The sequence below is a fragment of the Hesperophylax consimilis genome, chromosome 2, assembly GCF_061612785.1.
Source record: "Hesperophylax consimilis isolate HC1 chromosome 2, BYU_Hcon_1.0, whole genome shotgun sequence".
Taxonomy (NCBI): Eukaryota; Metazoa; Arthropoda; class Insecta; order Trichoptera; family Limnephilidae; genus Hesperophylax; species Hesperophylax consimilis.
The window spans coordinates 39,194,921-39,217,969 of NC_142837.1; the positions used below are offsets into that span (position 1 = coordinate 39,194,921).

The following is a 23,049-nucleotide window of genomic DNA, read 5'->3' on the forward strand; positions in this document are numbered from 1 at the left end:
TACAATTTTTTCTTAAAAGAATGATAACCCCTTCATTTGTACACGCAATTGCTTCGTACGAAATTTTATAGCATAGTAATGATCAGCAGAATCCATTTCTAGCCAAAAAAAATACCCTTGAAAATTCAAGTCTCTATGTCTATGAAAGGCGATTTTCAGCCCACTGTGCGCCTCGGCTCTGAAGTCATAGATACCGCATAGGAGGCAGTCACTGACGAGATCGACAGCCAAGGCCGACTGCCGACAGTGCCGACTAGAATTCACTAGGGCTAAGTAAACTTCACTGTTTGTAAATAGCCTAATCACTCTGATTGTATAAAACATTTGCTGTAAAACGACACACACATCAGCAGTAACGAGTATTAAAAAAAAATCTGTGAGCTCGATGGCACTGACTTGATCACGTGACACTTCAAAATCCAGCCCACGTGACGTCATCTGGAGGTCTAGCACAGTAAAATCGATAACTTTGCAATGTTGGGTCGATAGGCATAACCGATTTTCCGAGCACGATCGATCTGTTGATGGCTAGACCGATATTGATAATGTATACTCTGTCAACACTGGAGGTATTTTCTCTGAATTGACATTCCTAAACGTCAGGCAGCTACGTAAAAGTTAAAAATACTAATAAATTGACAAGGTCGAATTGAAATAATAACTTCATGTACACATTGGCAGTCCGCATGTATTTTTGTTACTATAAAGAGAGTTAATTGGTTAATGAGGTCTATATAATTCATCATACCCAACAACTTTACTTTATCCAGGCTGGAATATGTTTCGTGAATACGATTCATTTCAATTCTAAGAGCTTTGTTAGTTCACCCACATTCGGCAGCTAGTTTGCATAACGAGCGACATTATCCAAAAACGTTGTGCTTATTGACAGCTTATCCGACATCTTGGAGGCTGCGCTGAAGGCGAAGCTTAATGCCAAATCACTATTTTGATTAATCTTTATAACGAATTGGTGTACATTATGAATACAAAAAATATGTTTTAGATAAATTGAAGGTTTTCCTATCGTTTCGCTTGAGTAGAATACAAATAAAATATATAAATATAAATGTAAACATCTAAAAAAAATATTTTTCAATAGAAATGTGTGAACGCGTTAAGGAAACAACTTTAAAAAAATACAGTACTATAGCTAAGATTATCTGTGACAGTTTCAATTGATTAACTTTTTTGCTTTCTTATAAAATTATTTACAAAAGAAATAAAAACCAGTTTTGTTCTTGAAATCGAACGTTTCTAGACTCCGTATGTCAAGCGATTTTAATGCCTATTACCTACAATATAAGGTATACCAAGAATATACGCATTTTTGGCTTGTAGCTTCCTCATGCGCGGCTATTGTATACCAACTGGTAATCTTATTCTGACCGTGCTCGCAAATATCACTTACTGACAATGGGATGACATTTCGTGAATATCGATTGACATAATGACATTATATTCGTAAGAAATTATGGAAAATTCACGCCACAACCCTTCAAATTGGACGGCAAAAGAAATAAACAGACTAAAGCATGTTTTGGGCGTGTCCGTGTGACTAAAGAAAGCTATTTTTTTCCTAGTTCTTGAGATAATGATAAAAAAATAATAATATCGGGATCCTTTTTAGAACATACCAATTTCATTGGTTTCTTTCGGCAGAGTTGATATTATATAAACTGTGACATCAGTTTTCTTTCAAATCCTTGCAAATTACACTTCTTGGGATTATCTGTAAAGTTAAGATTACTATTAAGACACAGTTATGCATTATTTCAGTCAACCTATCTTATCTTTATTTGTGTTATAATATATTTTATCAATAGATTATAAGTTCGGTAAATACACCAATAAATTAAAAATCAATAAATTAATTATTAATTACGCGTCGATAAGCATCAGGAACATTCTATAAGCGCAAATACAAATGAATTTTGATTTGCGTTGTAAAAATTTCCAGATTCGTTGGCATATGAATCATTTAATCTAACTAAATTAATAATAAAGTGACAGTAATGGATCAATTGGCATTATTTTTATCACGTCGTAAACATTTTCAACAAATTCAGGTGATAATTGGTGATGGGTATGATCATGAAACAAAGAACAACACGGGATAAACGATAGATATTAAAAAAAAAACTGTCATCGAAAAAGCGATAAAATTTTCTTTTTCGGATGCTTTCTTCTTTTTAACGTGAATACCGGCACAAGAGACTCAACTGCCTGTGAGCAAATAGATCTATGGCATTTTTGTAGTATGTTGAGAGGCTTCAGGAAGTGAAGAGGGGTAAGAGATGGAAAAGAAAGATGTTGTAAAGTTTCTACCTGGTTATTCGGATCTGGTCATTAAAAATGGCTAATGCCATGACCTCCAGGATTTTTTGCTTACTGGGCAAGCTACTGAGCTGTAATGGCACTCTTCATACCAACTGTGATTTTTTGCTTACTGGGCAAGCTACTGAGCTGTAATGGCACTCTTCATACCAACTGTGATTTTTTGCTTACTGGGCAAGCTACTGAGCTGTAATGGCACTCTTCATACCAACTGTGATTTTTTGCTTACTGGGCAAGCTACTGAGCTGTAATAGCACTCTTCATACCAACTGTGATTTTTTTGCTTACTGGGCAAGCTACTGAGCTGTAATGGCACTCTTCATACCAACTGTGATTTTTTTGCTTACTGGGCAAGCTACTGAGCTGTAATGGCACTCTTCATACCAACTGTGATTTTCGAACACACATAGCTTGTGAATAATAATCGGTCCACATGGATAACAAAAACAAATAATTTAATTAACAGGATGGGGATCTGCTGTATTTAAGTATATACATCACCTGAATACAATTAAAAAAAGGAATCATTAAAACCATACTGAAAGTACCCGTAAGAACGCCTTCGATTGAAATTTTCAATAGTTTTGATGTACCAAATCCACAACAAATATACCATTTAAAAATACTGAAACCTCTACAATATCGCGTATTCATTAAACAAGGTCAAATCACAATGACATAAAAAATATTCCAGGTCATAAAACAACATTCGGACAAAGAAATTATATTTATTTTGCGACGAATTTCCACAACATACTCCCCCCTAATATAAAGCGAACAGAAATTTTGTATGATTAAAAATAAAGAATAAAAATCTGGCTGAAAGAGATTAATGAAAAAACAGAAATGAATAACTTTAGTCCGCCTCAGCACAGGTCACCCTAGTGAGTAGTGAGGAGGACTAAGAAATACAATTTACTATACATATATTTAATATCATATGTATCAATATAATATTGTATGTACAATGCTTAAATAGTAGCTACAAAAAAATTAAAATAAAATAAAAACTTAAAATATTTTATTCAAGTAAAATATTTTATTACAAAATCTTTGATTTATTACAAAAAATAAAGGGGATTCCCAAAATATCTGAATCAACGCTTTATCTAATCTGAGTTTTAGGGGGTATTTCGCTATGTCGGGCTAAATATCTGAATAGCTATCCGTTGGCTGGCTTTAAAGTTCAGAATAACTTCGTTATTCAACGGCGACCGTTTCACCATTGTTGCCGAGCTTCCGGATAGATAACACTCGAAATAGTCTGACAACATCGCAAAATGTTTGCAGTTACTCCATCTACTGCCACGGCTGTCATGCGTCACAGTCCGCACACCGCAAAGTGTGCATTTGTTTGGTTATGTTATGTTGATTATCAGGTCATTTTAGATAGATTCGTGTCGAATTAATACATTGTTTCTTATTTTGAACACAATCAAATAATTCAGGATGGATCATACAAGCATTCAAATTCATTCTACAAAATTCGACTCACTTCTCAGCTGTTAATGATTCGAGGAATAGCGCCTAACGTGAGGTTCGAGCACTGATTAGTCAAATCTAACTTTAACCCGAGCGTTAGCGTTATTCAGATATAGTGAAAACGAAAAAATGACTAATCCGCGGATTAGTGATTGGTCAGAACATAATCAGAGATAGTGAAAAACCCCCCCAAAGTCGTAAAATTATTATTTTAATATTTTGCGTAAAACTTTACATTACTGCCATCTTTACTAAAACATTTACAACTAATCACAAAATATAGCGACATCTCCGTAGACTTCTCGAAGAGAAGTAGAAAAAGATGTCATCATTCAATCTGAGTTACAAAGATCTTCAAGAAAGACATTCACAATTCAATATTGTATCGGTGATTCAATCCAATATTGTATCGTTGATTCAATCCAATATTGTATCGGTGATTCAATCCAATATTATATCGGTGATTTAATTCAATATTGTATTTGTAAATTTGTATGCCTTTCTTGAAAGAATTGAGTTTTTAAACATACTTTTTTTTTTTTTTTTATTTATTCACATTTAAACCCGCTAAACTACTTATGTAGTTTGTCAGCAGGGACATAGAGACAACATTTATACATTCATAAGATACAATTTGAACGGTACATAATTACATAAATTGGTTTACATTGCAGAAAAGTTTAAATAGCAGCATAAAAGCCTTATATAATAAGCAAGTAAAAATAAATGTATGAACAAATTAGTATTATCAACATAAAACATAAAAGCCTTATAAAATAAGCAAGTAAAAATAAATGTATGAACAAATTAGTATTATTAACAAGTACATCAATAGTTTCATAAATAGAGGTAGGTAGTCAGGTATTACAAAATAATTGTTTTTCCATTTTCTAAGAATATGAATTCCATTTCAGGGGCATCAGTATAGATCATTATTATCCAATAACCATTTCCTTAGATTATATTTAACATTAGCAGTATACATGTTATTATTTTTAATTGTCATTGGTAATAAGTTAAACATTTTGGGTACTATATAGTTTAAAGTTCTTTCACCATATTTATTAGTACATTTCGGAACTACCAGTCCTCATTTTGAGTGAATCTTGTGTTATGTTTATGGCAAACTCTTTCCCTATACAATGAATCAGACAATATAACATGTTGACTTACAATATTATAAAACAATAATCCTCTGACAGGTAAAATATTCAGAGACTTGTATATTAATTTAATGTTACTTCTGTGTTGATTGTCATATTTATGGATTAACAATTTTATAATGGAGTTTTGTAATGTTTGTATATAGCTTATATTAGTTTTACAAGAATGTCCCCAAGAAGTAATTCCATAACGTATAGTGTATTCAGCCAGAGATAAGTAGATTAACTTTAAAGTACTTATAGGCACGAAATATTTTATTTTATAAATCCTACCCACAATAGCTCGTAGACGTTTACAAACATTAGCAATTTGTACATCCCATTTCATGTAGCAGTCAATAGTAACACCCAAATATACATAACTTTTGACAAAATCAATGGTTTCACATGAACAGGGCTGTGCAACATTTTTATGTATGCAGTCAAATGTGTGTGTATATAATGAAGGAATTACATTACATCTGGCGTGTGGAGATCTGATGTGCATAATTTTAGTTTTTTTGGCGTTTATAAAGAGGCCTGCATCATGAGACCATTTCAGTAGGGCAATAAAATCATGTTGCATAAGGTTCATTGCAGTAACCAGATCTTCGTGCGATATTACAAGCGCCGTATCGTCTGCATATACAAAATGTTTAGCAAATAAAAACAATTTTCTCATAATTGAGACATAAATAATATAAAGGGTTGGCCCTAGAATTGACCCCTGTGCAACACCTGTTGAGATATATTTTCTTTTGCTAAATTTTTTAAGAATTTTTACTCTTATTTGTCGATCAGTTAGTAAATTTTTTAATAAAACTAGCAGCTTTCCTCTAATTCCTATTGCCTCCAGTGTTTCTAATAGTTTATTTGTATCAATGGTATCAAATGCCTTAGAGTTATCTATGAATAAAACCAAAACTTGTTTTTTTAGATTTAATTCATAATTTATGTGATTTGAAAATTCCTGAAGCAGCATTTCCGTACTTTTTTTCTTTTGAAATCCATATTGGTTGGGATCCAACAAAGAGAAAGATTCTAGATATTTATTAAGTTTTATGGAAATGTATTTTTCAAGTATTTTTTCTAGGGCTGGCAATATGCTTATTGGCCTATAATTTTGAATATCTGTATGTTTGCCCCCTTTGTAAATTGGCCTAATGATGCTACTTTTTAGTTCATCTGGTATTACTGCTTGCGATAAAATTAAATTGATAAAGTGTGTTATAACAGGCCCTAAAATATTAATATGTGTCTTAATGTCAAACATTCGAATGTTGTCAATCCCTGGTGACTTTGAATTGTTTAATTTGCTAACAATAATATTGATTTCTTGGCAGGTAGCTCTGGGTAGGTACAAACTATGTTGCACTTCATTCGACCTGAAAGTCGATGCTAAATAATCACATTTATGTATCATAGAGCTAACACTATTTGTAAAATATTCAACAAAGTTATCTGCTACGGTTTCTTCATTATTCGTATTTAACATATATTTCGAGATTATTTCGTCACAACTACTTTTGGACTTGCGTCCTAATAATTTATTTATTTCATCCCAAGTTTTTTTTGTATTTCCAAAATAATTTTTGAATTTATTGTTAAAAAAGGTAGACTTACATTTAATAATTTCTTTTGTCACCTTATTTCTGAAAGTTTTATATTCCAATTCAAAGAATTGATTGCTAGGAAAATTCTTCCACCTTCTGTACAATGAATTTTTTTTTTTTATGTTTTCTAAGATATTAGAAGTTATCCAAGGTTTTATTGACAGAGGTCTTTTTTGGGTTTATAATTCATAACGATTTTACTCTGTTCATACAAATTCTTAAAGTTGTTTTTAATTTTACTATATAGTATATTGCAATCTTGTTCCTCAAGCAAGGAGTGCCACTTAAAATTATGAATGTTTTTGTCGATTTTGTTTTGCGATAAAAACGAAATTCTTTCCCCGTGTTCTGGGGCTTCTTTCCTTGCACTATATTTAATATTAACTGCAGTTAAAAAGTGATCCGCTATAGTAATATTATTACATACACATGAGGAAAGAGAATCGCTTTGTTTACATCCACTGTTAAATCGGACAAATATGTGGTCTAAATAAGTACGAGTAACTTTTCCTGCTAAAACTGCTTCTCTAGTTACGTCACAAATACATTTGATTAAATAATTATCCGACATTATATTTTCATATGCCATAATAATAGGGTTTTGACAATTTAACAAGTCTAGATTAATATCTCCTATAAGTAAAACATTTTCTTTGGGGCTTATAGTATGCAGAATGGCAGATATTTCATTAAGAAATTGTGGTTGGCTAGAGTTGGGGGGGCGGTATATATATGTATATATTTTTTTTTTATTCTTTATTTTGGCTTTCACCCATTAAGAGTGATCTTGGCCATAAATTACAACATTTTTCTTATTAATAAATACAACAAATTACAGGATTATTGCTATGATGTTTAAAATACTCTTGTTTGGAAGTGTCATAGAGCCAAGCACACATTCAAAATGATTTGTTTCTATTGTTTTCTGTTGAAATGTGAATTCATTTCGAACATATAGCAATATACCTCCTCCAGATTTTTTAGTTCGGCAATAGTTGTAACAATTAAATCCAGGAATATTATACAGACAGACGAGATTCGGTGTTATGGCCGTTTCACATAACATTAACACATGAATATGCTTCCAACAAGTATTTAAGTAGACATTCAAAGTATCCCAGTATTTATAAATCGATCTAACATTCAACTGAACAATATTAATATTTTCCGTATTGTAGTTGCTATGAAACTTTAGCCAATCACAGAAATTATGAGTATTTTCGTAATCTACCTCGTCATCTTCTTCAATGTAATTAGACGCCATAATCAATGGTTGCAAAGTCCTTGGCAAGGGCAGCCTTGTAGGCCGGGCAGGAGTCCTTGTCTCCAGTCGGATGTGCAGCGGGCTTCCCAAATCTTGTACAGGTGGCGCAGACAGGCTCGGCGGCGGCTTTTGGGCAGTTTATCCGGGCGTGACCTTCGCCTGCGCAGTGTCCACATCTTTGCTGGTCCTTGCAAAACTTGAAGGAATGTCCGATCATTTGGCACTTGGAGCACACTGTAAGTCCAATGAAGTCACGAACACGGCACACATTCCAGTCCACAAAGACTTTCCCCTGCTCCACCAGCACGTGACGAATGTGGGCAGGAACCTCGAAGACCCGGTGGCAAGTTGATCCAGTTCGAGCGCCAGCAAGGTGACTTAGCTTGCAACTTTTTACTGCGAAATCTAGGCCTGCTTTGTCCTGGGCTCCTGCTAAGGCATTTTTTAGGAAGCACTCGTCCGTTAGGTCACGAGGAACGTTGAAGAAAATCACCCTTGGAAGCCGTTTTGTTGGTAATCGAGCGCTTAGAGTGTCCGAGTTTGCTAGACATGGGGTTTTCAGTATTTTATCCTGATCTTCTTGTGTTGCAGTATGGATTACAACGCCTTTGTTTCGGATACTCCTAATGCCCGTCACACGGATTCTAAGTTCTGATGGTCGTAATGTATCTTTTAGTAGCTGTTTCGTATCGTCGCTATCTTTTGTAGAATCCAGCTTTGGGAAGATGCATACAGCAGGTTTGGGGGTCCCAACGTTAAGTCCTGAGCGGTTGATTGATGGTATCATCTTCTGTGGGCCATTTTTCACAATATCGGCAAACGATAGGCTTGTTTCCGTGGCATCGGCTACTCTACGCATCACTGGTCCTAGATCCGACTCCAACTGCAATATTTTTTCTAACCTGTGTTGGTTTTCTGCTTTTTCAATCGCGATCTCTCCCTTTGCCACTATTAATTTGGCATTGACTGTTGCCAGATCAGCTTTGAAGCCCTCTCGTTCCAATAACAGCTGTGAAACTGATCTGAATACAGCGGATACATATGCGCTTATCCGCAGTTGTTGGTCCTTTGAGACTCTTGACTGCTTTTCAGCAAGGACATCTTGGAGTGCTCTTAGACTTGCTTCAGTGTCGTTCAGTATCTGGACTGAGGACACTGGGATTTCACTCTCATTTTCAGACACGTCGGAATAGTCCGATGCTCCGTCAGATTCCTCATCTTCAACCACTGGAGAAATCATTCCCGAGGCCTTTTTTTGTGATGGGGACGTCATCTTGTCCAGCATTCTTTTTTTACGTCGATGGCAGCATTCATCAGGCATCGGTGGGATGGACATTTCAATGAGAACAAACACACAATCTTAGGTTGTTTTAAAACTTTCGATAAAAATGTTTAGAATCCGCTAGAATAGTATTATTTTATTACCGTTTTATCAAATAAACTTTTTTGGCACTTAAATTTTCCATATAAATACTGTTTGCACACGAATTCGGAGTTTTTTTTTTAGTTTTTTTGCAAGAGCAAAGTGTAAACACGAACTGCTGTCACTGCGATTATTGTTACAATTTAACTAAACTATTTATTAATATTCCATATGCAAACAAAAATTCATCTTAATATTTCAAAGCATGACTTGCAAAAATGTTTTTTTCTTAAATAATCAAATTAGCAATGTTTACGAATGCTTGGAATATAACATAACCCTTAAGAAATTCCTTGTATAGAGCACAAAGATTTTTTTCCATTAAAATACAATATTAAGCTAAGTTAATATTATATTTAATACTAGCTGTACCCCGCCATGCGTTGCCTACCTTTCACAGTTTTACCTGTCACATCTATACAGGGTGTATCGGCACGTACCCGACAAACTTTAACCAGCTATTCCTTAGCATATTTGGAGTAAAAAATCTTATGTGCACTTTGCTGTCCGGTAACGTATTTTTTTAATAAAAAATTTACTATTCATATTTTCACCACATGTCACCACTGTTTTATCCTTTGTCAAAGTTTGAAAACCCATCTGGCAAATATTTTATTCGAATTCCGTTGAATAATGCACGTGTGTACCTATATTGGCGGACTTTTACAATCACAACGAAATGGCACGGCACCATTCGTCTCATTTTTAACTATTATTATTTAGTGTGTGCGAAAGAGCGAAGACGCTTTTTGACATACTTGCTTAAAACAGCTGTTGAACACGAAACGCAATGCCAATGACAGTGATGTAGTGTGGAAATTTTTTTTTTTTTTTGTTTTTAATTGAAAAAAAAATGCTACCGGACAGCAAAGTGCCCATAACATTTTTTACTCCAAATGTGCTAAGGAATAGCTGGTTAAAGTTTGTCGGGTTAGTGCCGATACACCCTGTTTAATATAAGTACATAAAAACACACGCGTTTTCGAATTCAACATTGTGTGAAAATTTCAAAGCAATCGGTGAAGAACTTTTGGAGTGTTAAGATTTTGCTCAAATGAACATTTTTATTTATATAGATTAAAAACATAATTGGTACACAACAAACACTATTCTGTGGCGAACTAAAATTAGTATGTTTTTATCAAACCTTTCAAACTCTTTGAAGGTAGTGACCGAAGTGCAAGGAAAATGTCCATAATATTGACCTGGATATTAGCTACTTGAGCGATTGTTGTGCGGTTTTCGATTTAATTAACATCATTCCTCAAAATATTATTTTGGACATATATGAACTGCTTGCTGCAGTTTAAACCCAATTAATCCACCTGCATTTCACCGTTTATCCCACATTTTTATTAGTCTTAAAAATTTGGCATATTATGGCGTGCGATTGCTCAAGACGTGTTGCAAACTTGCCATAATATGCCAAATATCGCTCGAATGGTTAGGAGTATGAATAAATGATTATTTACTTCATATTAACATACTTACATTGTAAAACCTTGACTCTGCACAGAAATTGACTGTCCATTCTGCCAGTATTTCAATGGAAGATGCCGAAGCTCATTCAGCCCTTTGGCACCGATGCACAGTAAGGAAACACGCCAAACATTTGTACACGGTTGGCATTTGTCACATTAGGTGGGTTGACTCATTTTTGGAATTATTGGCCGCCCTGTGTGTTTCATCTTCCTACAACAACTCTACTTCCTAAAAATACAGTCCACACAGCATTCCCAAAGACGATACAGGCCTTGAGGGAACATATTTCCCTCAAGGCCTCCTACATGGAGTTAAGGTTAAACGCTACGTTCGTTATTATCTACGTGTCCATAGATAGCGTTGTTTTAATTATTTTACTAAAATACGCTTTTTGCAAGTTATTCTTTACAATATTCAGACAAATCATTTTTTTGCTGCCGTACATACGCAATTTGAAAATGAATAAATAGTTTTATCAGTATAAACAGTCAATTCTTTCAAGAAAGACATACAATACAATATTATATCGGTGATTCAAACCAATATTGTATTTGTGTGACTTTTGACAAAATTGACAAAACCATTTTTTCATATTTATACTGTGTACATACTGGCGCAAACAAATAATTCGTCAAAAGATAGTAAAGCAAAAAACTTACAAAAAATAATACCATCTATGAACACATAGATTATAACAAACGTCTCGTTAACTTGAATAGGCGACAACCATGGACATCCAAATTAATAGACTTGCCCTAAAATGAAATCTGGGTATCATTTTTAGGAGCTAAAGGCAAACCATGTGAACATATTTTTGGCACCGCAGCGCAGCACAGTCCACTGTGGGACTTTTCTGCGCAGGATCTCAATGTGCATAAAAATCGAACAGCTTTCAAATTTGGTTAAGTAGCGACGCTTAAAATGAGTGAGATGGGTATAACACATTTATAAAAATAGTGTGAATAAATATTAAATTTTGGAAAACAGCCCAAACTTTTGTTCACCAGATTTGAGATATCTAGTTAAGTTCCAGCAATTTGCACCGTATTGTAAAAATGAATAGCAATTCGTAGGCAGATTTTATTTTCGCAGACTAAATGATATTACAGTGCGAGTAGCCTGTAAATTGTCAGATTCACTTATTGACAAATTAATTAAAATGCAACAATTGGCATACCAGTTGTCCAGAGTTACAGAGCGGACGACACTCTTAGTATTACTCTAGCGAAAGATCACAAATCACAATGAAGGATCAGATTATGTAAAGTAGGCAACCTTCCACAGAAGAGACTTATTTTTATTAAACCTGAACGATGAAGGAGTGTTGGGAGACCTACACTTAATATTGTGGATGCCTTCAAAGGAATTAAGGATAAGGATAAGGATTCCGGTCAAAAGGAACTGGAGGGAAATTTCAGGAGACCATCAGGAGAGGAGGAGTTTCCTGGAAGTGGCTAAGACTCTCCAAGGACCATTTATAACGTCAATGATTTACATACATAATATTATATATTAAATTTATTTAATATAATGTAGTATAATATAGGTGTATACAAGGTTCACACATAAAAATAAAAATGTCTGTACACAGGAAATGGCAAAATTTGGAACTAAAAAAAGATTGAGAAAATAATTATTGAACTTATAAAGATGTAATAATTAATTAGGCAATTTTGACCTTTACAATGCCAAGCTTTTAACGCAGTCTATCCCATCATGAGACACATTCGACAAATATGTGTTTTAGTAAAACTTCATCGATCGCAGATGTGACATCTGCATATAAAAATAGCCACTGATGGATCTACATATCGTCAGTATAAGTCCAATACTGCAGAAGAACCATTTATAAAAATTATTAGGAGGGACAATAACAGATGTGCGCGCTATTGCTTGCTTATGTACTGAGGACGGTTCGTTTGCGGTATTGACTTCAAGCAGACTATTGGTCTATTTTAAAATTTAAAAGCATGTGTCAAAATGCATCTTGTGCTGTTCAACTGATATCGCCAAAATTATTTGTTTTGACATTATTAGCTCATTCGTGGTATTGAATGATACACTGACGATATACGATGTTAGGATATGGGGATAGCCGCCGATGGATCACATTTGCGACAGCCGCTTAAGATTAATTGGATCCGAACCAATCCGAAGTCATCGAACCAAAGAAAGCTGCGGCCCCGGAGCGAACAATGTTAGAGGCATTGGTGGTGTGATAGGTAGAGGGGGAAGCACCCAGGACATCTGACAGGGAGGCCGCACTCTTGCTCTGGACCAGTGTTCCTGATGTCTGCTTCTTGCGCTGGGAAAAAAAACAATTAAAAATTACACATTTTGCTGGAGTGGCACAAAGACAGGGATAAAAACTTAAAATTCACCTTTTTTCGCTACACCTTGTACATAAAAGTCAATTTACTGGATCAATACAATTAAATCAACGATCAGTGGAATTTTTTATTTACTTTATTTGACAAGAATCCTTACAGAAAAGGCCGGATTTCCCGGGCCTAAGGCTCCAACATCGGGGGGGGGCTCCGATGTTTTTACAGTTTTTTTTTACTAATATATTAACGGTATACATTGAAGATTTAGGAGTTTGAAAGAAACATTTCTTCAAATTTCTTAGTGCCCCACATCGCAGAGGGCCCCCGGCTAGGGGTCAAATTGGTACACATTGAACATACCCCCCTCCCTAGGGGGCTCCAACTCTGTAAGTGTAACTGTCCATTCCAATAGCAAAACAATATTATTTGATTATTAGCATTTTTTAATATTCACATGGAAAATGTCGACATGTAGGCGTAAGTTAACTTTGTATAATTATTTTTCCAAGAGGCATTACTAATGGTAGATTAGTTTTGCATCTCAGAACTAGGAAAGATTTGCGCTCACGCACTATTGTAAATTTGTCAGGGACATAAAGACAATTTTTTCTAAAATCTCTGGAATACCAATGTGAACGTTCAAGAGGTTAAGATATTTGAGCAGAACACATCGAGGTAATTTTCGCGCCGTTTCCGAAATTTCGTCCCACATGCAACAGGTTAATCAAAAGCTGAAACAGGCCGGGGAAAAGGTTACTTATATAGAATTTGACGATCTTTTAGAAAATAATCACAAAAAGCATTATCAATATAGAAATAGGTTAAATAAAGAATTTGACACTCGCAAAATTACTCATAAAACACTTGGAGAAAATTTTCAAATCCAAACACACAACACAATTATTTGAATAAAGAACATTGTTGCAATACACTGCTAGCTTAGTATTCAATGAGTACTTTTTAATTTTTTTTTTAAAACATTATTTTAATTTCGATTTTGTTTTCATAAATGAATGCAAATTTTGGAAGTGGAAATTAAACCACTTCTCGACATCCGATCAAGCTGTAACTCGGCAGATAGACTCATTGTCCATGACAATGCATTCTATCAACTTTTAATGGCAATAATGCATACACACGCAGACAGATATGCATGTTTCTGAATTACAGCAGTTAATACACAAAACAAATGACAGTACTATCCAATTAGATTTGTCTTAGGTGTTAGCGGTGTTCACTTCAGTCCCTGAGGAGGAAGATTCAATCCTCAGTCTAAAATTTTTTTTTTATTATTTGAAATTGATTACTAGAGATGGCACAACTAGGTCGAAAAATGAAAATAGATGTATTATAGTAAAAAAACTGTGTTTATTTGCCGATTGACTTAAGACAAAAAAATAAATTATTGTTATTTATAATTTGTAGAACTCCATTCAAATTTTTTCCTTAATATTTTCAATAATATTTTTATTCAATTAAAAAAATGAGTTTTTTTTTTTTAAAACAAGTTCCGATGTGTAATTATTACTACGCGTGACAGCTGTTTCGCCTTCTAAACGCCTTTTCAATGACAGTTTGATAATGCCTTCGGAAGTCGAAACAGCCATCCCGCGTAGTGATAAATTTACCGTAGAACTTGTTTATAAATAAACTGTTTTTTATAAATTGAATAACAATATTATTGACTATATAAAAGGAATAAGTATATGAACAGTGTGTTATTTTGATTCGAAATTTACTGCATGCAAATTATTACAAATATCTTTATGTACTTTTGATCTTCCATTGAGTGCAATATGTTGGACACTTTGGGCGCAATGTGCCTAATGGGCACATATTTACTAAACATAAAAAAGAAACACTTTCTGCAAAAGAAAAACATTTTTTTGACACCGATCACCGACCATATTTGCATGGTAAAAGGAGATAAGATACTCGAATTTCTTGCATTCGTGATTGGGAAAAACTAGCCAAATAAAAACATAATCTTTCATGCATTTGGGTAAAAACACAAAAACTGAACACCAAACTTGGTCACACAGTAATAAATACCTAAATACTGAAGGCATCTTCATATAAATACTGAAATTTGAAACCACATTTTACTTTGTGAATTACATTACAAATAGTAACATTCATTTTAAATGTGCGTTTGTGCTGTTGGTTTGGGATGTAAAGTGTACAAAAACATTGTAATACCATTGATAATGCACATATACATTAAGGGTTCATAAAAAATATAATATAAAGAATGGTGGAATCTGGACAGGTATATGTATATATAAGTTGTGGATTTGCAAAACCGTTTTCGAAATTTCAGACATCTGGAGATAGTTGCGAGAAACTGTTTGGAACACTTTGATTAAAAGAAAAAAACATTTTATTCTAAATATCTAAACAATAAAACAATATTCTTTCGATATTTATTAATATAATATTTACTTTCAACGTATTTAAAACTAGATCAAAACGAGCAGAAATTTCCAGAGCAGGTTTAGCAACTTCACGACTCTATATTTTGTTTATAAAGACAGAGATCCTGGGTTCGTTTACAGTTACAGTTACATAGATACAGACGAGTCCACAAAACACATCCATCGATGTTTATAAAGACAGAGATCCTGGGTTCGTTTACAGTTGCATACATACAGACAAGTCAACAAAACACATCCATTGATTTTTCTTTTCAGTAGCACCGTAGATGAATATAATACATATTAAGAATTGTAAAACAAAACTAATTTCAGAAATTTTACCTGTTTTTCTGCCTGTTTTCTGGCGCTAAGTGGAGCCGTTACAGGCAAAAGCGGGAACCAGGCTATTGCGGTATTGCCTTGTCCAGTCAGGATGTAGGCGTTGGGTTCCTTATCGGCTGTCCCACCAGACGCCAATGGTTTGGGGCCTATAATGGAGTTCAGCTGGTCGTGGTTCGGTATTAGACTGCCCAGCAAGGTCTGAGAATGGCAAAGATTAAATAATAATTAGAAAAAGATCAGAATATTAGATTTATAATTTTTTTTGGTAAATTTATACCAATTTACATAATTTAAAAAGATAGAAAATAATTACACTCATCAAGCTAATTTGTTTGGTTTTGAGAACAGAAATCTATTACCCGTAGAGTCAATTTGTTTGTTTTTCGGAACAGTTCATACAGCTGTTACAATTGCCATTTTAAAAGGAATCTGATGTTGTTTACACGAGGCGCAGTTTAGTTGGATAGGGTTCTAACTTCGCCTTACCATGTTCTGTGGCGTTTGCGAAGACGATTTCTCATAATCTATTTAAGACCCCGTAGTAAGCGTTCAAAGATGGTTTCAAAGGCAGATATGTAAATACCAATGTTAGAGGGAGTGCGCTAATATTAAAAAACGATAATAAATAAGTAAAAATGGTGAAAATATATAATAAAACAAGACTCTTTTGAAATAGAACAAAAATCTCTCGATAAATGCTTTAGTTGCATTTGAAGATACACTGTGAATTTTTTCATGCCCAAAAAATATTAAATAACAGAACAAAACGTGTTTTGATAATTTTCGAAGCTTACTTTGCGATTTTTTTCTACCGAGGGAATTTCATATAATTAATGTTTCGGCATAACAAATGAATAGATATTATCTTCAAAAATGACTTCCATTTTTTTTGGAACCTAAAAATTTAAAGAGTTAACGAGAAACTTAAAGGTATAAATCAGTAGAAATTGTGTATGCGGGGGCTTAACATTTTCTGATTTTAAGGTTTAATCTTTCGTAAAGTATTTAAGTTTGACATATGTTTAAAGGAAAGTATTTAATTAGAATGTGGAAGTATTTTGGAATGGTATTGGGGAAATGTAGTTAGAACCTTATGCAATGAATTATTATTCCCTTGCTGGTTACACATGGTTCTACCATAAACGCTTTAAAATATGGTATGATTTAAGATTTTCACGGCCAAAAGTATTTAATTATTGAAATTAAAATTATTAAAGTGATTTGTTTTTGGGGTATTATGCCGTGTTGCGTTACCTCCTTCTTTAGCCAATGGTTCGGACAGCATTGCAGTGTCCATCATCAGAGAACACTTCAGAGCATGTAAACTCGGCCACCCTGACAAATCGGAAATTGCCGAGCATTTAATTGAAACCGGACATTACTTTGGATTTGTTCCTGAAGTACTGGGGAGACCCAAAACATATAGAGCACGACTAATTACGGAGGCAATTGAAATTCATAAAAATCCAGTAAATATTAGGGGCCGTTCAAGTATTATGTAAGCACTATAGGGGGGCAGGGGGGTCTTTGCTTTGCTTACTTTTGATGACATGGGGGGGTGGGGGGGTCGAGATAGTGATTACGTCAGCACTGCTCAGCAGTAGTTTTTTTTTTTTAACACATTGGCAACCCACACATTTTCTATGTTTGAAAACCGAATACATATTCGGGGATTCCCACAAATAATTAATATGTTTAGGTACTCGCTTAGTTTGTTTAAATGAATATTATGTGCATTAAAGTCCTCTATCCTAAGTCTATTTTATAAGTGCTGCTTATGAATCAATAAAAAAAAAACAGAATACATTAATAGAAAAATGCATATAGGTACCAATTTTTACATAAGCATGGGAGGGGGGGCTAAGAGCTTTGCTTACTTTTGGTGACAAGGGGGAAGAGGGGGTAAATAATTGTAATAAATCTGCTTACGTAATACTTGAACGGCCCCTTAATAGAGACGATGGAGCTAAGCTCAGTAGTTCTTAGTATCCGGTAATTGACGGCTACACCAAAACTAAATGCAGAAAACCATTTTAAAATTATATGTTAATGTCAGCTCTTATAGGGTTGCAGCTGGCAACACGTTTTTGCATCTTCATACATAAGCACACACTTCACCACAACCTTAGATTACTTATCTGCCCTGATGATGGACACTGCAATGCTGTCGTAAACGTAGGCTAAAGAAGAAGGTAGCGCAACACGGCATAATACCCCAAAAACAAATCACTATAATGCTTTAAAATATGTTAAACTATAATACTCAACACAAGATTCAACCTGGAAATCACAAATCGGTAAATAGATTATGAGAATTCATCTTTGCAAACTTTGAAACCTCATACACTCAGAACAAGGTAACGTGAAGTTAGAATCCCGTCCAATTGAAGTGATGATATAGCAAAAAAGATGAAATGGGAATTCACAGTCGGAACTTACTTGAACCCTCTGCACTGATCTCTTCGCATTCGTTTGCAGTCTCGGATAGAAGACATCGTAATCAAATGGATCAATCTTCTGCTTCAACAAATCACACACTTCATGGCTCTCCGTCAATGCTTTTTTATTTTCCCTCGTGACCAAAAGAAGGGTCAAATGTCTTACATCCATCAAAAGTTGAAGGGCGCATTTCTGGTTTATCTGATCCGATTTATCCTTGATGACCTTCAAGAAGTATTGAAGGACTCTTTCTGCCACCGAGTCGATGAATAGATTGTGCGTTTTCTTGGGGAGGGTGTGAGGAATAACTTCATCGAGGATGCGACTGGTGGAGTAAAGGAATTGCTGGAGTTTTATTGATGGACCCGCAGGTATTTTGATAGTAGAACTTATGGGTTTGTCCTGGTCGTCTTTTTCTTCTATTGTGATGGAATCCCATTGCTGAAAATTGACAAAATAAATGTATGAATTAAAAATCAACACTCAAATAATGTAACAAAATTAGGATAAGTACATACAGGCAAATCATTTTAAAGAGGACATGTTTGAATGTATTTGTAAACACTGGATAGTATCGAAAGTTTCTCAAACAAGTTTAAAACATCGGCTCGAATTTCCCTCTTACCACGCAAATGCCTAAAGGTATAGGAGCGTAGCGACATTTATCGATTCTGTACATAGAAATATGAATATCAATAGACGAGAACTTAAAGGCGAGGGGTAAAACCAACAGTTGGAGGACGCAGAGGGGAAAGCTGACTGTGATTTGTCAATAAATCAATCTGACAGTTGTTATGAAACGAACTTTCATAAAATTAAAACATTCAACCCCGTAATATTTTCTTAAAATCAAGTACTTGGTATTTTTAAATTCTTTCATATGGTAACCCCTTGGGGGCGTTGACCATTATCGGGAGAGGCGGGGCAAAGGCCAGTCCTCAGCTCGGTTGGAAGAGACACCGGTTCTCTTTGGTTTTAGCTTTTGTAACGAGAGGGTGTTACGCTCTCCGCTTTGAATTCGAGACTTGCTTTGCTACCCAGTGTTTTGAAAGTGTTTGTCAATTAATTACTAGTATATTTCGATTAATTTTTTCTACTGCCTGCCCCCTGGACGTCTACAAAACTACCTGCGGTATCGTTCCATGCTTTATTCTATTAATTTCTGTGTCTGCTTTCTTCCCATTAATTTAACATCATTTTTCATTCTTTTAACCGTCCACAAAGAGATTTAAGCTTTCCCTACGCGTAGATTTCAGTGCTGTCATATAGGTCTTCTTGAAGGCATTTAAAAGCACCACAATAATAGTGTTTTATTTCAAAGAAATCCCTTTGTTCTGTACACTTCTAGAAGGCGTCTGATCTCTCTTAACTTAAACGAACTAAAAACACGGTACCTGCTTGAGCTAGCCAGGTATTCTTGAATATATATTACATTTCTATATGCGGTTCGATTCCGTGGAAACCCTTTATCTAACACAGTATATAGGTATCTCGCATTATAATATCACCATTTAGTTCTTAAAAGTAAAATCTGCTTTTGAATGAATAGACATTTTTATATGGGAGCGCAAATTACTCGCCACGTTATGAACAAATTTGTGAAGTCCAAATTCGGCAAAGTAAATTTCTTCTATTTTCAGAGTCGAATATTTTGTTTACGTATTTAGTTAAGACACTTTCATAAATGTTTCATAATTTTCTTCCCAGTAAACAACGATGAGCACACTTGAGAATCGCAACATTCGAGCAATGTTGGAGGGTTGTCACAACCGCTCTGTTTCTATTAATAATAAAATAATGAAATCTTAAGAAAATATATAACATTTCACTTTTAAGAAGATAATAGAGAAGGAAAACAACTAAAAAAACAAATGAAATTATATACACACAGCTTTTACCAGCGATTCCTAAGAGTATTTGGAGTAAAAATTTGGACATCATTTTGCCGTCCGATGACACTTTTTCAATTAAAAACAAAAAATATGTTTTTCTATCACACATCGCCACTCGGTATAACCTAGCGCATTACGTGATATGCACTCCTTCTCGTTCCAGCAGTACCGTACATACGAAACAACGCGCGTACCTAACACGTGATCCGTTGCGACGTGTGATAGTATGATCCAAAGATAATATATGATCGGTGGTGACGTGCGTTAGAAAAATATAATATTTTTAATTTTAATAGATAAAAAATATCATCGGACAGCAAAATGAAACATACATTTTTCATTCCAAACATGCTCACTGTATCTACATTTTACTTCCAATCATACCAATTTTTCACAATTGATAACCAACCATTTATTCTATATTAAGTGTTGTTTATGAGTTGTGTAAAATTCAAAACTCGTTTAGTAATAACGCCATTAAAGTGGAATAAATTTAAAAATGATTGGTTTATTATCCTTTATTGATACGACGGAGTTCCAGCAAGATATAACAGATGAAAAAATAGACGTACGAAATGATATGATTATGTATTTTAACGAAGCGCAAAAGGTGAAGGCACATCCCTGATTCTTATGCAAACGGCTTTGTGTTTTGCGTCCAGATGTATCTCGATGTGATAGTATATGTTTCTACAACTGATCCATATTATACGATGTGAATAAGCTTAAAATAAAGTAAAATAATGCTTACATACGGAATGTAATACGACAATTGGGTTTATTCTCTTTTTCACATCTATTTTTACAAGTTTTCTTAGCACAAGCCACCATTTTGCCGTGTTATTTCGTAAAATGAACCGATGATGCCTCGACGATAGCTCGACGCTAGTTCGCACAAAAATGATGACGTCACATTTTCTAGATTCACGGGAGGCCATACGCGAGCCCAGCCGGCTCTAATGGAACCGGTATGGGGAGTGGGGAATAATACGCTTTTATCACTTAGGGCAGATCTACTAATATTCATATGTCTATGATTCTGTATAAATTTAGACTCTCGATTTAATTTGAAAATGCACTATGCTCTATCAATATGCATTATAAAAACTTGTCCTATAGCCCTCAAGCGTTTGGTTGCATATATATAAATATATATTTAAAAAAATCTTAAAATAAAGATAAACATTCCCAGGTTATGAATAATCTAACAATATTTAAAAATCTCCTACTGCCACCATAGAAAGTGGCAAATGTTGCTTGTGTCATGATGGAGGGCTTAGCCAGCAGAGGAATTAAACACACTACGCCTGTGTGGGACCCAGACGTGATGCTATCTCAGCCACGGACCGGTCTATACATTTACCATATTATTTAATTAATATCATTCCTCAAAATATTAATATCGTAACATATGAACTGCTTACTTCGGTTTAAAGACAATAAATTTACCTAGATTTCGCCGTCCATCCCATATTTTTTATAAAAATTACAAGCGATCGCTCAAAATGCAAAATTTGCCATAATATGCCAAAAATCGCTTGAGTGGATAAATATTAATAACAAAATTGATACAATAAGAGATTGGATTTAAATTAGAAATCTCTGTTTATATTAAAGATAAATATGTTCAATCAATGATAATAATATGATATAGACATAATACTCACAACAAGCAAATAGTCCATATTAGCCAACACGGTAAACTCCTGAGGCATCGCCAACAGCAATTCTTCAACACTCTTCATAGAGATCTCAATCCATTTCTCCCAACAAAGATGGCAATTGGTACTCAGCAGTTTGCAGACATCATCCCAGGATTTGGTTGCGCCACTGTCCCCCGTGCTGACATCCTCAAAAATGTTGCTGTTGTGTTTCTGGGCGGGGATGAAGCAGAAACGGAGATTTGGAACCAACTGCGGCATTGCTAGGAGGAATCTCGCTGTCAATATTGCAGCAGTTTTTTTGTGGGTGTCGGATTCCTTCTTTGATATGCAGTCCTTGTGGACGTACTCTAGGAAACTGAAATGAGAAGATAATACAAAGATAATTGTTTGCTAACTAACTAACCAGTCTTTGCGTGTCACAGCAATATTAATTGTTTGAAGAGCCAGCGAGGATGGAAGACGGTCGACCACCATAAAGGTGTTTCTATCATAAGCCTGCGGGTTGAAGAGAGTTGGGAGGCTTAAATGTAGGCAAACACTGCATCCTTAGAATGAGAACATTACCAACTAACCTATTAATATTATCCATTGAACATATCCTTAGATAATTTTCAACCTCCGCACAGTCTGAATGCTTCAACTCTTGCTCCGAATCTTTGCCATCCAACTTCTCCAGCAGGAAGTTCTTGACGTCACTGTCAAACTGGGCGCCGCCAGGCTGTCCGTCCAGACCCGGGTTCTTGTCCAAAGTTCCGTACAGATAGGCATCCAAGTCTCCGAGCATTGTGCCGAGACTGAGATTAAAGCTTTCGCAGAGTTTTTCTAGGTTAGGAGTGAGCCCTCTATCTTGCATTGTCATCCCTTCAAAAAAATAAAAGATTAATATATCCAGGAGTTTAATTTTTAAAATACATTTTGGCAAATGTATACAACTTAAACGGCCACTGATTGTCCTGTTCCTCAGAAGAAGTAGATATTGACAATAATAATTTATTTGCATAAAAATTAATGTTTCTTTGTTTGTCCCTTACGCGTCGCTATACCATTCATCCGATTTCGCCGAAAATTTCAAAGTTTGTTCTTATTAGTGCCAGGAGTGTTTAAATAGTGGTTTGAATGGTGAAAGAAGTCGGGGACGCTCGATAAATACTTAACGCATTATCTCTGCACTGGAATGAGATACAGAGTTGAGTTGAAGTCAACATAATGTAGTTTTGTAACAGAAATA

General features: G+C 34.8%; 2 protein-coding genes across 2 annotated transcripts in view; both read right to left on the reverse strand.

Moving 5' to 3' along the window:
- Positions 1-7,763: 7,763 nt before the first annotated feature.
- LOC149426012 (uncharacterized) lies at positions 7,764-9,111 on the reverse strand. The gene is made up of 2 exons (XM_089644091.1): positions 8,440-9,111; positions 7,764-8,226 (listed from the first exon to the last, which is right to left on the reverse strand). Exons 1-2 carry the CDS (start codon positions 9,109-9,111, stop codon positions 7,828-7,830), a joined length of 1,071 nt encoding a protein of 356 aa, XP_089500217.1. The 3' UTR covers positions 7,764-7,827.
- A 3,171-nt stretch (positions 9,112-12,282) lies between these two features.
- Cog1 (conserved oligomeric Golgi complex subunit 1) overlaps positions 12,283-23,049 on the reverse strand; it is a 31,424-nt gene continuing 20,657 nt past the window's right edge. The window contains exons 9-13 of the mRNA XM_089645505.1: positions 22,394-22,682; positions 21,825-22,176; positions 18,266-18,706; positions 15,827-16,024; positions 12,283-13,048 (exon numbers count right to left, since the gene is read on the reverse strand). Of these exons, the coding sequence (XP_089501631.1) occupies positions 12,875-13,048; positions 15,827-16,024; positions 18,266-18,706; positions 21,825-22,176; positions 22,394-22,682 (1,454 nt within the window). The 3' untranslated portion in view covers positions 12,283-12,874. The remainder of the gene's footprint in view (positions 13,049-15,826; positions 16,025-18,265; positions 18,707-21,824; positions 22,177-22,393; positions 22,683-23,049) is intronic.

Bases quoted from the DNA above. Each gene is read 5' to 3' on its own strand.
- LOC149426012 (XM_089644091.1), bottom strand. From the start codon at position 9,111: ATGACGTCCCCATCACAAAAAAAGGCCTCGGGAATGATTTCTCCAGTG. The intron at 8,227-8,439 runs GTAATCCATACT...GCAGTAAAAAGT, and splicing joins GTATCCGAAACAAAGGCGTT to TGCAAGCTAAGTCACCTTGC.